At 36.1% G+C, this 15,056-nt stretch overlaps 1 protein-coding gene across 1 annotated transcript; it reads left to right on the top strand.

The window, feature by feature from the left end:
• Nucleotides 1–851: 851 nt before the first annotated feature.
• LOC148938413 (uncharacterized) lies at nt 852–1,388 on the top strand. Its single transcript, XM_089107814.1, has one exon. The coding sequence runs from the start codon at nt 852–854 to the stop codon at nt 1,386–1,388; it is 537 nt and encodes a 178-aa protein (XP_088963940.1).
• The last annotated feature ends 13,668 nt before the right edge of the window (nt 1,389–15,056 follow it).

Raw genomic sequence — 15,056 nt, forward strand, 5'->3', positions numbered from 1 at the left:
AATTTTCTTTCTGTTCCTCCTTTTTACTGGTAACAAGGGTAAAAGAGCTATTTTGTGTGATGCCTCAAGCAAGTGTAGAGGCCAATGGCCTATTTTATTGCATTATGTTATTATTATTAAGTGATGCACTTACCTTGAATTTCATTTCAGCTGGCCCAAGCACGAGCTCTGACTCCATGAGAGTTCATGGTCCTAAGCCCTTGGAAGAGAGACTGATCAAGGAAAGAAGTAGAAGAGCTACCAAGAAAATGACTGCAGAAGAAGCAGCAAGGCTTTTATTCATACCTGATTGTGATTTAGATCTCGATATCTCGTCCAAAGACGACGACCCAAACTGGGCACCCGACAATCCAGATCAAGAATTTCTACCTCTACGTTCTCTCAACTGTTATGGCAATGAAGACAGAAGTGATGAAGAGGATATTGACCACACAGACGACATCCCTTTATCAATGCTCGGCAGGTTCGAGCTAGACAATAACGATGACACGGATCAATTCGATTCGTCTCTCCCGGGCTTGAATGACACAGCAGCGTCACACAGTTTTTCAAGCACATCAGCAGCATCAGTGGGAACTTCTTCAGCAATGCAGTCAGCAACAATTATTACACATGCTGAACCCTTTGTCCTTACAATAGCTAAGAAAAATGCTCCTTCCCAAGCAGTGGCCGGTCTAGTAACTTCAACTGATGCTCCTCAGGTCACGGCAAAACCAGTAGCAAAAAAGAAGGTAGCAAAGGAGGCCAAGCAATACAATTGGATAAAAACGGAGCCCGAACCTCGAAATCTTACCTGGAAGGGTTCTATGCTACACTCTGACGAGGTACAAACGCCCCTTGATCTCTTCTGAATGTTTATCACAGAAGACATTCTTCCAAACATTGCGGTCCCAACGAACCTGAATGTCATGAGAAAAAAGAATTTTGTTCTGAAACTTTCTCTTGAAGAGCGGCACAGATTTCTTGCAGTTCAAATGCTTATGAGCATTCTCAAACTTCCGGCTATGAGAATGTACTGGGAGAATGGAATACGATATTCCCCGGTGGCTGATACCATGAGCAGAGATATGTTCATCAGCTTGAGATCTTTCTTCCTCATTTGCGATGACACCTTAATGATACCAAAAGGGGAGGCTGGTCATGATAAACTGTTCAAGATCAGAAGACTATACGACGCGTTCAGGGAGAATCTGAAAAGAATAGACCGTGAAGAGATCCAAAGTATTGACGAGCAGATGATACTGTTCAAAGGAAGAATTCAATTTCGACAGTACTTGAAGGACAAGCCCCACTTGTGGGGTGTAAAGGTTTTCACGAGAGCCGGCATCGGTGGAATAGTGTGTGACATAGAGATATATACAGGAAAAGGATCTGTTGAAATTTCTTAACTTGGCCAAGGTACTGACGTTGTCCTTCGGCTTGTAGAAAATCTGCCAAGGTTCATGAACTTCAAGCTGTTCTTTGATAACTTCTATACTGGCATCGATCTCATTCACAACCTTCGGGTTGAATATGGCATCGAGTCAGGTGGTACGATACGCAGCAACAGAATGAGGGGCGCTGTTCTAGATACCGACGCCAACATGAAGAAGAATGGACGAGGGTCAGTGGACTTCCGTTTTAAAAGACATTCAGAAGTATCGGTAGTGAAATGGTATGACAACAAACCAGTCTATTTGACTTCGTCATACTGTGCAGTCACCTCAATTGATAAGTGTCAGAGATGGGATGGCACAGCACGGAAATACGTCGTAGTTGATCGCCACCAAATCGTCCTTGACTACAACAAATCCATGGGGGGCGTAGATCTTGCTGACATGTTCCTGGAGCTTTACAGGACTGACATTCGCTCGAAGAAATGGTATATGAGGATTGTGTACTACTTCTTTGACATGGCTGTGAACAACGCCTGGCTGATACACCGCTGACAGTGTAAGCAGACCAATGTTCAGCATATGTCTCTACTGTACTTCAAAATGGACATTGCTCGTGGGTTGGTTCTTACTGGCGTATCTGAAAGTCCTCGAGTTGGAAGACCATCCTTATTAGTGACGAAGCGCAATACGTCTACCTCGCGAGACGGGATGCCTTCGGAATCAATGAGGTTTGTCCAGACCTCACATTTTCCAGATACGACTGAAAAGGGAAGGTGTCGCTATGAGAAGTGCGTTAGGGTTTGAACCAGTCGAATCATGTGTTCGAAGTGCAAAGTTCGACTGTGTTTGAACTTAGATCACAACTGTTTCACAAATTTTCACCTAAAATAGTATCTGTATATACCTGACGTGACCATATGGTAACCATTCACAGTTTGGATTTTGAATGAAATAAAAATTTTTTTAAAATAAATATGTTCTAGTTGAACCTACAGGATCACTCTCTGCTATTTTCAGAATTTTTACGCAACTCCTTCTTGGTTCAGGTCTGAAAGGGTTAACAGTATTAAAAAAAAACAGGAAGTTTTTTCAACTGAAAGTAAGGAGCAACATTAAAACTTTAAACGAACAGAAATTAGTACGTATTTGAAGAGGATCGCCCTCTCCCCAACACCTCGCTCTTCATGCTAAGATTTTTTAGTACTTATAAGAAAGCTTCTTATTCTTTTATTTAAACAACCCTTGTGTTCCAGGAGTCTTTTTTAAAGAATTGGGACAAAATTCAAACTTCAGCGTAATGAGTGAGGTGTTGAGGAGCAGACAAACCCCTTTATATACGTTTTAATTTTTGTTCGGTTGAAGTTTTAGTCTTGCTCCTTACTTTCAGTTGAGAAAACTTGTATTTTTTTATTTAATTTCTGATCGTTTTTTGAATGATGCTAGGACTTAGCTTACTGTAAGGTGTGTCATAAATACATAGAGGCAGATGTTTGGCAAACGTGAGGTGCCATCTCCGAACAAACTTCCACAAGAGCAGGGTTCAGAACAATCAGAAACCAATACTGCAGTATGAAGACCTTCCCAAAAAATTACATACTGAGTCTGTAATTGAAGTCAGCTTGAAGCTTACGTCGTGGGTCGTCTTGGAATACTTTCCCATCACAAAAATGGACACTTTAATCCCAGTCCTGAAAAACACTTTTGGAGACTCAGAACTTTGTAAAAGCTTCAATCAGGGCAGAACTAAAATTAGTGGGATAATTAGACACGTCATTGCCCCTGCAGAAAGAAATGTGCTTTCTTGTGAACTGAAGAAATCCCATATCTCTTTACTAGTTGACGAATCTACCGATAAATTTTGGCAGAAGGTCTTGGTCCTTATCGCAAGGTATAAATACTCCAAAGATAAAGTGCGAGAAGACTTTCTGGGACTTTTGCCAGTAAGTGATGCCAGTTCAGAAGGGCAAAAACATCTAATACTAGGAAATTTGGAAAGCCTAGGAATAATTTTGACACTGTCTTGGCTGCGATTGGCTTTGACACTGCCAATGTTAACACTGGACATCGAAAAGGTCTTGGTGTAGTGTTAAAAGAGTATTTGCCAGATTTGTTTGTGCTAGGCTGCACTAGCCATTCCCTTCCTCTCTGTTCTGCATATGCAGCTATGATATTGCCAGATGGAATTGACATTTTTATTTGTGACGTAGTTGGACCAGGTCTTGGTCCTTATCGCAAAGTACAAATACTCCAAAGATAAAGTGCGAGAAGACTTTCTGGGACTTTTGCCAGTAAGTGATGCCAGTTCAGAAGGGCAAAAATGTCTAATACTAGGAAATTTGTAAAGCCTAGGAATACTTTTGACACTGTCTTGGCTGCGATTGGCTTTGGCACTGCCAATGTTAACACTGGACATCAAAGAGGTCTTGGTGTAGTGTTAAAAGAGTATTTGCCAGATTTGTTTGTGCTAGGCTGCACTAGCCATTCCCTTGCTCTCTGTTCTGCATATGCAGCTATGATATTGCCATATGGAATTGACATCTTTATTTGTGACGTAGTTGCATGTGGTATATAGCCCAAAAGGACAGGATGAAAATAAAGATCTACCAAAATTTCTGTCATGCGGAAAACCATAAGATTTCGCAGAATTCAAGTACGCGATGGCTGACCCTTGAAGCTTCCGTTGAAGCGGATCCTTGAGCAGTGGAACCCGCTCCTTTTATTCTTTCCCAATCATGGAGAAGGTGACTCCGCTGGAGATAGAGGAGCTAATAAAGAGGCTAATAAAATTCTTGCTTTTATGCGTGATTCCTCTCTGAAACTTACTTAGTATTTTCTTTTATTTGTCTTACAAGAGATCAATGCACTAAACAAAGATTTTCAAGCTGAGGGAACATGGATTCACAAGCTTTTGTAAAAAGGAAGAAATAAGGCGCGTACAAGATTCATTTAAAGTTTGGTTTAGCCCAGCTCATTTTCTTGCACTTGATTGTATGAAGTTGGGACCAAATGCGCTTTGCCTCATGAGAAGCCTGTAAAACACTGGCCTATTAAGTGCTCAGCCGGTTCACTGCATCTAAATAAGCTGTCTGAATTTTTTTTGGAATTGTGCTCACAGACGAGCAAACAGGTTGACTAAAATGACTTAACGTTAGAAAATCTCTAATGCTTAAGTCCAAATGTTGCATTATCTGGAGATGTAAACACTCGTGTGCCTCTTCTTCAACGGTTTCCGAATTTGCTGGGTGAAACTGCGGCACAACGTGATAAAATGCATTGATAAACGCAATCCGTTTTGTTTCTGCTTCCATTTTTTTTTTCGCCGTGCTAGGGTACGGTACTTGATTTGACTACAGTGAAGTCAGCTATAGTTCACGACTAGTCACTTGGACCTCTTATATTCCTTTCAAAACGTTTGGATAAAATGGAGACAGAACTTTAACTAAACATTGGATGCATTCAACTAGAGTTCAGTTAAAGATCTAAGAAATCAAAATAAATACATGCAAATTTCAAGTAGAGCATTACATTTTAAGCTAAGAAAAGAATGATAATCATTATATAACTTATTGTTTAGAGGTTGATTTCCTAACTTTATTTAAATACGTTTGAAAAATTTTAAGATATGTTTATCGATCAAAGGATAACTGACAATTATGTCTAAATGGCGTAAGAATGGTCAGAACAGTGAAAGGGGCTGCAGGCCCTGCGGTAGCCGCGAGCTCGCAAAATTTTTACTTGCACACGCTTTTAACAACTTGCACTCTTTTTTGGCCTTGATTTGCACTCTTTTTTGACTTCGGCAACCCTGGACGCGAGGCATAAAGACAGTTTTGGATTTCAATATTATGTAGCCTAATTTTGATCTGTATAACTAGGTCATCTCTTTTTCAAGCAAAGTAGGGCTACATAATTAAGACTACAAATGCTGGTAGGGTAAAATTCTACCTTTGGCTATCTTGGAAAGGGGTTAGGTTAGGAAAATGAAACTTTCAGGGATTGGTCCACACACTAAAGTAGGCTAGCCTATGTCCCAGGAAAGTATTTTGAAGTACCTATCTCCACTCCTTCTCCCTCTAGAGGGTCCTGAATTGGTCAATATCTACCAAATCATATTATTGAGTTAGGACTAAAGTGAATACACCTTTCGATGCCTTTTTTTATGCTGATTACGAATATAATAAGCATTTCTATCAGAAATGAATTTCAGCCCCCCCCCTTATATATGCCAATTCAGGGTTAGGTTAGGTTAGGTATAACCTATATAGGGGGGGGGGGGGCTGAAATTCATTTCCTATAGAAATGCTTATTATATTTGTAATAAGCATAAAAAAGGCATCAAATGGTGTATTAACTTTATTACTAACTCAATAATATTATTTTGTAGATATTGACCCCTGAATTTTGCCTGCATAACAGGTCTATACCTAATGAAATTTTGAGAAAAAAACATTGTACCTTAATTTTCTTTTATTAGTTTCTTTTTTTTTTTGCTTTAGTTCTGAAAATGCAATTCCTGTTATTTGAGTAGAATTTTAACCCATATCAATGTTTTTTTTCAAAATTTAGGAAATATATTTGCATATCTTTAAAAAGTTATAAATTGGGATTGAGCAAAGTTGTGAAGCTGGAAACAATTTTGCTGTACTTCGTTTAAGCAGAAAATCTATTTTGCAAGGTTTCACTTTTATAATATACGGATTTTTAAAGGTCATCAAAGGTCAGGACCCTCTAGAGAGGGAAGGAGTAGAGGTGATACCTTCCCATGACATACTTTTGCTTGTAGAGCCATCCCTGAAAGTTTCATTTTCCTAACCTAATCCCTTTCCAAGATGATTAAAAGTAGCTAAAGTAGAAGTAAAATTCTAGGCTAGTTTAGCTACTCTTTGCTCTCTTGGAAAGGGGATAGGTTAGGAAAAGGAAACTTTCAGTAATGAATCTAGGTCCCAAAATGTACTCTGGGAAGGTTGTGCCAAACTTTCATGTTAACCCTCTTCTGATTTTAAAAAAATTACCTAGGCTACTTGATAGAAATTTTGAACTAGGCTATTAGAATTTCAACACTACAACAAGTTACCTTAATTTTCAGTTATGCTATCAACTTCTTTTTTTTTAGATTTAGTTCTGAAAATGCACTTCCTGTTACTTGAGTTGGATTCTAAGCCATATTTATGTTTTTTTTTTTAATTGAAGAATTGCAACCTTTTTTTCATCATTGAAACCTTATAGATTAGAATTGAGAAAATTTGTGCAGTTGAAAACAGTCCATGTACTTCATTTGGTACTTGTTGGTTATAGCATCAACCTCAAATTCTTCATCTAATTTGAACCGGTTTCTCTGAAGCTCAGTCCTAATGAAATATCACAGAATATGAGGAAAATTTAAAACTTTATTAACAAAATTATAGAAATTTGTAGCTCTTGTTCACAACAGGCCATAGCTTATCATTTGTAAAACCACAAATAAATGAAGCAAATTGCAGCAACAAATGGCATTCTGCTGTGATCAAACCACATACTGACATGCACATCAGCTTGCTTCTGACATGCCTTTCTCGTACACCTCTATCAAGGCTTTTATCAAAAGAGTATCAAACCATTTTTTGTCAATTGACACTGTTTTGGCTTGGCCAACAGCCCCTTATCGTGGAAAAGTCTAATTGCCTCGTAACAAAAAAAAACTTTTGTTTCGTGCGTCCCAGAGGCTGGGCCCGGTATAGCTGTCTCCTCTACCCCCTCTCTGCCACGCTGTGTGTTTGTGGGAAACTGTCAAATTAAAGAAAATAAATCAGCAACTGACAACATGGGTCAATTTTAGTTTTGATAAAGTACATGGTTAGGTATCACTGACGATTAGGGGACGAGACTGTCCCCCCCAGATTAAGACGAACAAGCGGGGATTTATTTAGGTCACAATGTAGGAGGGGGAGCTTTTGATATTAACCCGATTATGAGCCGCCCTAAAACTCCAAACTGTTTTTAGTTTTTGGGCATCACTTAATCAAATTATCAAGAATTTTTTTTACAATCCCCCTAGACTGTGACTGTTATTTGAATAATTGGAAGTCAAGCTGCAACGTTTGGTCGCTTAAATTCTTTATGTCGTGTTTTCATGTTTTTTTAAGTGATTTTGGTTTGTATTTTCATTGTTTTTTTATTAAATAATAAGTAAATTTGATTTTCTTATTATATTGTTCATTTTTTGTGACAATTTAAAAAGTCGTTCCAAATATAAAGTGATCAGTGTGGAAAATCAAGTGGAAACCAAGGTGAACACACAATTGCGTAAAACCTTCCTTCAACAAGGGGTCTCATGGACTCTAAGATCACTCCCATCCCCTGAACACGCCCTTTTCCCAAATTTTATCCGATAAAAATTTTTAGATATCCGTCTTGCTAAAAACAATGCAAAAGTTAGATAATTATAACTCATGGGTTGAGGAAAACCACCAAAGCCAGCAGGACAAGGGCTGTTTGTGATGCAAGTTAATCATTTTTCGCATAAAAGGCATTAAGAAAAGAAGGCATATTAGATCCTGAATAGAAAAAAACTTAAGACTATTGAGGTGAAACTTAAAGGAAATGTTGACAGGGATGTTGAACACAATCAAAACAAACACTACTTTTTGGTTGTGAAAAGGCAGCATCAGTTAGGTCTAAAGAATGATTGAGGCTGTGTTGCCACTAGAATTTTCAAAACCTGTGAAAAAAGTGCCCAAAAACCTCTGAAATTCGTCAAAAAACCTGTGACCGTTAAAAATATCGTGGCCGTTCCATTTTGACCCTATCCTTGATAAGGCCGGAATTTAACACAAGTGGAATGAAGATCTTGGTTCAAGAGGCGATCCAGAGAAAATTTATTGGAAGCTAAAACATGTTAAGGAGGATCAAGAGATTCAACTCTGGCATGAATAGGTTCGAAAATCTAAAACTGTGCTCCAGTAATCTAAGATACAAGAGTATGGTGTCGTAAATGATTATTATTGAAGATGAATTTTCCACTGGAAAACTTGCGTCTTTGATTCCAGGTCCGAGCGACTGGTTTGCATTTAAAAAGGAGATTAAAAGTACTTGAAATAAATGTTCCGGGCCCGAGATCATGTTAGACTTGATCTGTATGTTGTATGGGGGAAGAAAATTTGCTCTAATCCTTGGCGGTGGGCCAGGGGCTTTCATGTTTGAGATTGAAGCATTTAGGTGATGGGGTAGTGTTTTTTCCTGGGATCCTTAAGTCTTCATAACTTAAGACGATTATATAAGTGACTGGATTTTTACAAGAGGGTTTAAAAAGATATAAATATGTCGGTAAGGTTTTTGTTTGTTGTTAGTAGTTATAACGGTTATTTAGGTGTATGCTGGCTGTTGTCTTATATAATCATTGTACTGAATGTGTATGGCCGAGTGGCTGAATACATCTACCTATCTAGGAGAAGTACAACCAAATTGTACTAAGTGACGAAGATTTCAATAACTGATGGCTGTTGTCTTTATCAATACTGTATAGATACAGTATGGAAAGTTGAAATAATTCGTAGTAATTGATGAATGTCCAAGCCAGAAATTATTGTAATTTTATGTACCACTGGACTATATGAGAGCGTAATATTATCTGCTAACGATATTATATTTGGCATAGCCAGTGGAGTCAAATTCTCAAGCCTGATATATTTTCAAAGTATGCTCAGTTTGATTCTGATTGTAATGGTCATGAGTTCAATCAATCCCTTTCTGTTGATTTTTCATGTTCTTAACAGACATATGCGTTTCTTACACTGTAGCTTGAACATAGTAAAGAGGGAACCTCGGCCCATAGTTGGCAAAAGTGGAAAAACATGCTTTAGATACAAAATTTGCGTGAAAAAATATTAGAATTATAATCATTTAGGAACTGCGACTATTCAGACTTAACATAACGTTTTCTTTGTCGAGAAAACAAATCTTCCGAATAACACAAAAACAGCCTGAAAAATGAAATGAAGCTTTACCCTTATGATTAATAGATGTCGTTTCAAAATCACTAAAAAAAATCAGAAAATGTTAGCTCAACAAAATTCAACTTTTAGAAGAACAATCGGTCATATTAGGAATATCTAGCAGAAAAACCTGGCATAGCGATTAGATCCTCTACACTGTATCAGATATCATTAGACACATATCATAAGACACAATCATATCATAGTTACCAAAAGTATATATATGTAATATCTTAGGATTGGTTATAGGAGCTCACTTTGTAATTTCAGGACCTCTGCTGCTATTAGTTTTGTATTTGTGATTTCGAATACTTACGGATTTGATTATGGCTAATTGAAACTACTTTCATCTTGGAATTCTTGCAACTTTAACCACCTCTATTTTACTCCATGATCTTGTCCACTATGTGCATCAAGGTTATCACATAGGTTTACCTGTATTATATAGGGACCCGCTAAGGGTAATAGATTAATATTTTCAAGACCACTATTGCTACTTATGTGACTGCAACTGTGTCTACTTGTGACAACGACTATCTTCAATCGCAACTATAACAACTTCGAACTAATTGCTAATGCAACTACTTATGACTGGCTGAATTAATTTGTATCTGCTAGTGTGACTACTTGCACCTTCGACTATTTGTAATTCTAACTAGTGTTGACTATAAATACTAGCGAACAAGATTAGTTGTGACTATGACTAAAAACATTTAATGGTTGTTACTTTACTAATACTGAGACTATTTGCAACTTTCATAAGTAGTGGCTGTGATTACTTCTTACTATTACTACTTGTGACTGTGTGTACTTTAGCCCACGAATACTTACAACTGACACTATTTGTGAGTCTGACAACAAAAGACTACAATTGCGGCGACTTTCAGCTGCGAATGTAATTAGACTGTTACTGTCGCTGCGATTGGGACTCTGACTGTTGAAACTATTGCAACTTTTACTATTACAACTGAAACTATTGAGCTAAAAAAAAATGTAACAATATCCTTTGTATCAAAATGATACAGTGCATCCAGGTTGCCAAAAATTTTTATCTGCAATATCTCAAGAATATTAAAGGTTATTAATTTCTATATATAATTGAATATTAATTGGATGTTGAACTAAATCAGAAGATTTTAATGTTGACCTCAATCAGAAGATACTATCTTTTGTCAGAAGGGTGCATCTTCAATATTTAATAGAAAAAATTGATTCAACATTCAAGTCAAACTTAAAACAAGCAAAACTCGTTACAAACAGGAGTCTGGCTACTGCCCCCTCTCATAACCATAAATCTCTAATTATGTCATTTTCATCTTATTAAAGATGAATTATATTTAATATGTTTTCTTTTATATTTACAATATTAAAAAATGCCTTTGGTAATGTTATTATATATCAAATATTCGGTTTAAATGTGCCTAGTCTTATTGAGTATTATAGTAATTTAGTTCTCATTTGCCGTCGACTTCTAAAAAAAATCTTACGATTATGTACACTTAGTTAGACACTTAAAAAATATAAAATAAAACATTACGTTTTAACTAACTGTAAGTAAGAAGTAACTCGGTTTAAAAGTAACCAAAACTCTAGAAAATGGAGTTTTAATATCAGTGGGTACATCAAAAGAGCCATCTTATTTTGTTGATTCCAAAGATATAAAATTGATTAAGTTTCGTGTTACCCGTCAGATGCTATTAGCCTGAGAAAATTAGCCTGATTTTTGAAGTAGGGGAAAACAACCCTTAAAAGTTAAATAATTTTAATGAAAACCACACCCTCGAATTAAGCTCAATAGGGCACCTTGACTCAATATTAATAAAAACTCTAAGAACTTGAGTTTTTATTTCAAAAATACTTTAGAACTCAACGGTAGATGTTTGATGGTCCTAGCTTTAAAATTGCGAAAGTTTCACCTTTTTTGACTGACGACTGTTCACAGCAGCGTTTCAGGAGGGACTTTGACAGGGGGGGGGGTGTACGGGAAGGTTGTTTACAGGGTCACGGAGGACCGGTACAGGCGGGGGTGGAGAATATATTACCGATGGTGCGCCAAATTTACCGGCATTATTTTAAAAACGAACATAAATTATTAAATATATGATTGAGGTTTGACCGTTTTTTTTTAAGTGCTAGCAGCTTTAAAGTAAAGAGCAAGGTATTGAGGAAGGGTCAGTCCTTTATAAATGTAATAAATCTGCCAAAATTAATATGCAAATTTTTGTTTTAAATGTTTATGTACGGTTAGCTAAATTTGAACCTGCGTTAACTTAAAAATTTTCTGTAATAAATTTTTCCAATTGAAGATAAGTAGCGACTTTAAAACTTAAAAGGAACAGAAATTATTTCTTATATGAAAAGGGGCTGTCCCATCCTCAACGCCTCACTACACGATCTCCCCTGGTAAAAAACAAACAAACAATAAATAAATACGAATACATGATCTTTGTTCTGACCAAAAAATACAAAATTCCCCATTTTCGCTGATAGGAGCTTGAAATCTCTATACTAAGGTTCTCTGATACGCTGAATTTGATGATGGTATTTACGTTATAATCATTTTACTTTTAGAGGATGTTCTTCACTTTCGAAAACTTGACCAGTTTTTTCAGGTTAGTTGCCTCTTATGGGTGACATTAAGCTAATGAGTCGTATATATTCTGAGTCAGCATATTAATCTAAATCTTCTGATATATCTATTGATGTTAAAATTCCGGAATTAAGAGTCTTAGTTATTATTGACCTGAGTCTTTCCTTACTTACACTTAGTTAAAACAAATTGGTTGAAAAGGTTTATTAGTCTGTTTGCCACGCTTTTGTTTGTAATAATATCTGTTTTTTTTGAAATGTACTTTAGTATTTTTTTTAATTTCTCTGCCTGACAAATTTCATTTTTTTTTTAGTATTTTAAGTATATTCAGTCTTGGGTATATCTAATTTTCTTCAGTTTGACTTACTTTTTCTTATTATTCAAGTTTCATTTATTCATTCAAGGTAGGCTAGTTACTTTGTGCTTTAAGTTTGATTCGCCAAACGACTAAATTTGCATAGTTTTAGATTTTAATTTAGCTCTTAATATTTCTTGCAACACATTTTTTATTTTTCAAAATTATTTTAATTAACTAACTAAATGAAAGTTATATCGTAATAAATTAAAATCATTTTTTATTTCTTGAGAGTAATAATGAAACATATGATATGAAATAAATAAGAACAACGAAAAACGCCGCTTAATTAACGCGACAATATTCTGTGTTTGGCCTAGAATAAATTTTCATCTTGTCTGTGAGGTAGTGTGAAAATAGTAGACACAAACTGAGATTTTTAAAAAAATACTTCCAGTCTACCGAAAATATGGAACAAGTAAAAAAGAATAATATTAGAAAAAAATCCAACATATTAGGACCAATTATGCAAAATATTTTGTTTCATGTGCCTCAATTGTTTTTTGAAAGACATAGGTTTACTTTAGAAATAAGAAGCCTTGGCAGGGCCTACTGAGCCACTTGTCTTCACCTATAGTTGTGTCTAATTGGGTAGAACACATAATTTGCTAAACGTTTAGATGTTCGATTTTTACTGTTTACATCTAAGTTTACCAAATGCTTCGACTAAGGATTTGAACACAGAAATAGATTTTGTTTTGACGATTACCCCGCTGAGTGTCAACACAGTAATTCCGTAGTATAATAAAATGCGTGCATAGTATATATGGTTGTTGCTGTATCAGTAATGGCTCTAAGAAAAAACTCATCACTTTTGTTATAATGTTGGGTTTTAGTTTATAAACGGTGCAAATTTTGTGGTGATCTTGGGCCGGGCCCGACCGATATGGATTTTTTGGGTCCCACAGTGATTCCAATATGTCAGTAGCGTATTGATACGATACCAATATAATTTGCCGATAAATTTTCCTCCAAAAAAAAAACGATACCTAAAATTTAAACCCCCATTCTCTGTCCATGTTCATACACATATGGTTTTCCCTGGTTTATTACACAGTAAAGAATAGCCTAAGTAGTTTAAAGTGGATAACCAAAGATTAGGCAATTTACAAGAATAGTTTGACTCTCTATCTTTTCCGATCAGCAGCGTCTGAGCTAGCACAAGAACGAAATTGTAGATATATGTGGAAATGGCATCAGAAAAAAAATAAATCAAAGAAAACGGTGTAGTTATATAAATAAAAATACGCGAAAATTTGATTGAAAGAAGTATAGGATGTTTATTGAAATTGATCATTCAAAACCCAAATTTCAATAGCTGGACTTTGAATTTTAATAATTTAGAATTAATATAAAAACTACTTTACATTCATATTATTTGAATTTAAATAATGTAATGTAATGTATTGAATGTAATTCATAGGGGTGCAGCTACAGTTTTAAGCTCGGAGGAGGATCGACAAAACCGTCCGTTACGCCGACAAATGTGGACACACAAGCTAAATATCCAAGGTAAATTTGCAAGGTGTTGAAACGCGGCGGTAACACCTTGGATTTCCCCCTCCCCACCTTAAAACACTCTATCTCCCCTATTGTTGCAGCCCTGACTGTATCTCAATGTTTTAACCGATTGAATCTAGGATCTTTAACCCACGTAAGTGAAAATTCATTAAACAGAAATGTATAGTTTAGTGTATTCTTTTTAGTTGTTTCGATAGAGGATGTACATTCTTGAAGTCACCACACACTTGAACATTGCTGCACCTGGTGTATATTGACAAGTATTGACCGCAAATATAATTCGGATACATTTTACTTTCCACAAAGCAAGGTTGGGTGACAAGCTTGCTACTTGTCCCCGTAAAAAAGATTCCGCAGGTGAAACGTCTATGCGGCGCCCTAGTATGGACCAGCAAAGGCTGAGCAGGAAATTCATCCCTTTATTATTTTGTTATTTGACTCACCTGTGCTGCTCTCCACCATAAGCAGACTTAGCTGGTGGCTCCAATCACAAGGACTGGACAAGCAAAAATTATCTAAGGAAATCTGGTACCATCTTGGACAAGTTGCGTAAAAAAAACAAAAAACAAAAAAACTATATCAGCTGATCTCTGATATTTTTTACCATATTTGATAATGACAGTGATCCTCATAACGGCCTTCTAAAACCTGTTGGTCTCTAATGTCTGGTAGCATGAAGATTGATCAAGTGAATAGCTTTGCTTACCATGGTAACATAATTAGTATAGATGGCGGGTGCTGTGAAAACAACAAATGAATTGTGTTTTATTAAAACACCTCGTACTACAAATAATTATCTACATCTTAACGGTCTTGAACAGACCCTTTGCTTAACAAAACTGTTCTTGCGAATCGAGGGGAAACTTACCCACAAAATTTTCAGATAAACTTTTAACTGCTCTGCTTTAGACTATGAATTTCAATGCGCTGAAATATAAATTTCATGTTGCATTGCCTTGTGCAGCTCAGTTTAGCGAATTTATGTTTACAAAAACTACACTTTAGCGAAGCTGTCGTTTCGCTGCAAAGGTCCATTATTATATTTGAAAGAACTAGTAAGATGCGACTGTTTAATTAACGTACATTGTTTACTTTGTCTGTTGAAAAAAGTCTCAGCGCATTTTTAACTAATCTCAACTTAAAATAATAGAAAGATTGCGTCTATATATTTAAATCAGATACGGCAGTTTTTTTATAGATAGAAGAAAAGAAGAAACTCAGCGATATTTAGTGGAATGTGATAT

The sequence above is a fragment of the Artemia sp. Qi Xiang Cuo genome, unplaced genomic scaffold, assembly GCF_049724085.1.
Source record: "Artemia sp. Qi Xiang Cuo unplaced genomic scaffold, ASM4972408v1 HiC_scaffold_3327, whole genome shotgun sequence".
Lineage (NCBI taxonomy): Eukaryota > Metazoa > Arthropoda > Branchiopoda > Anostraca > Artemiidae > Artemia > Artemia sp. Qi Xiang Cuo.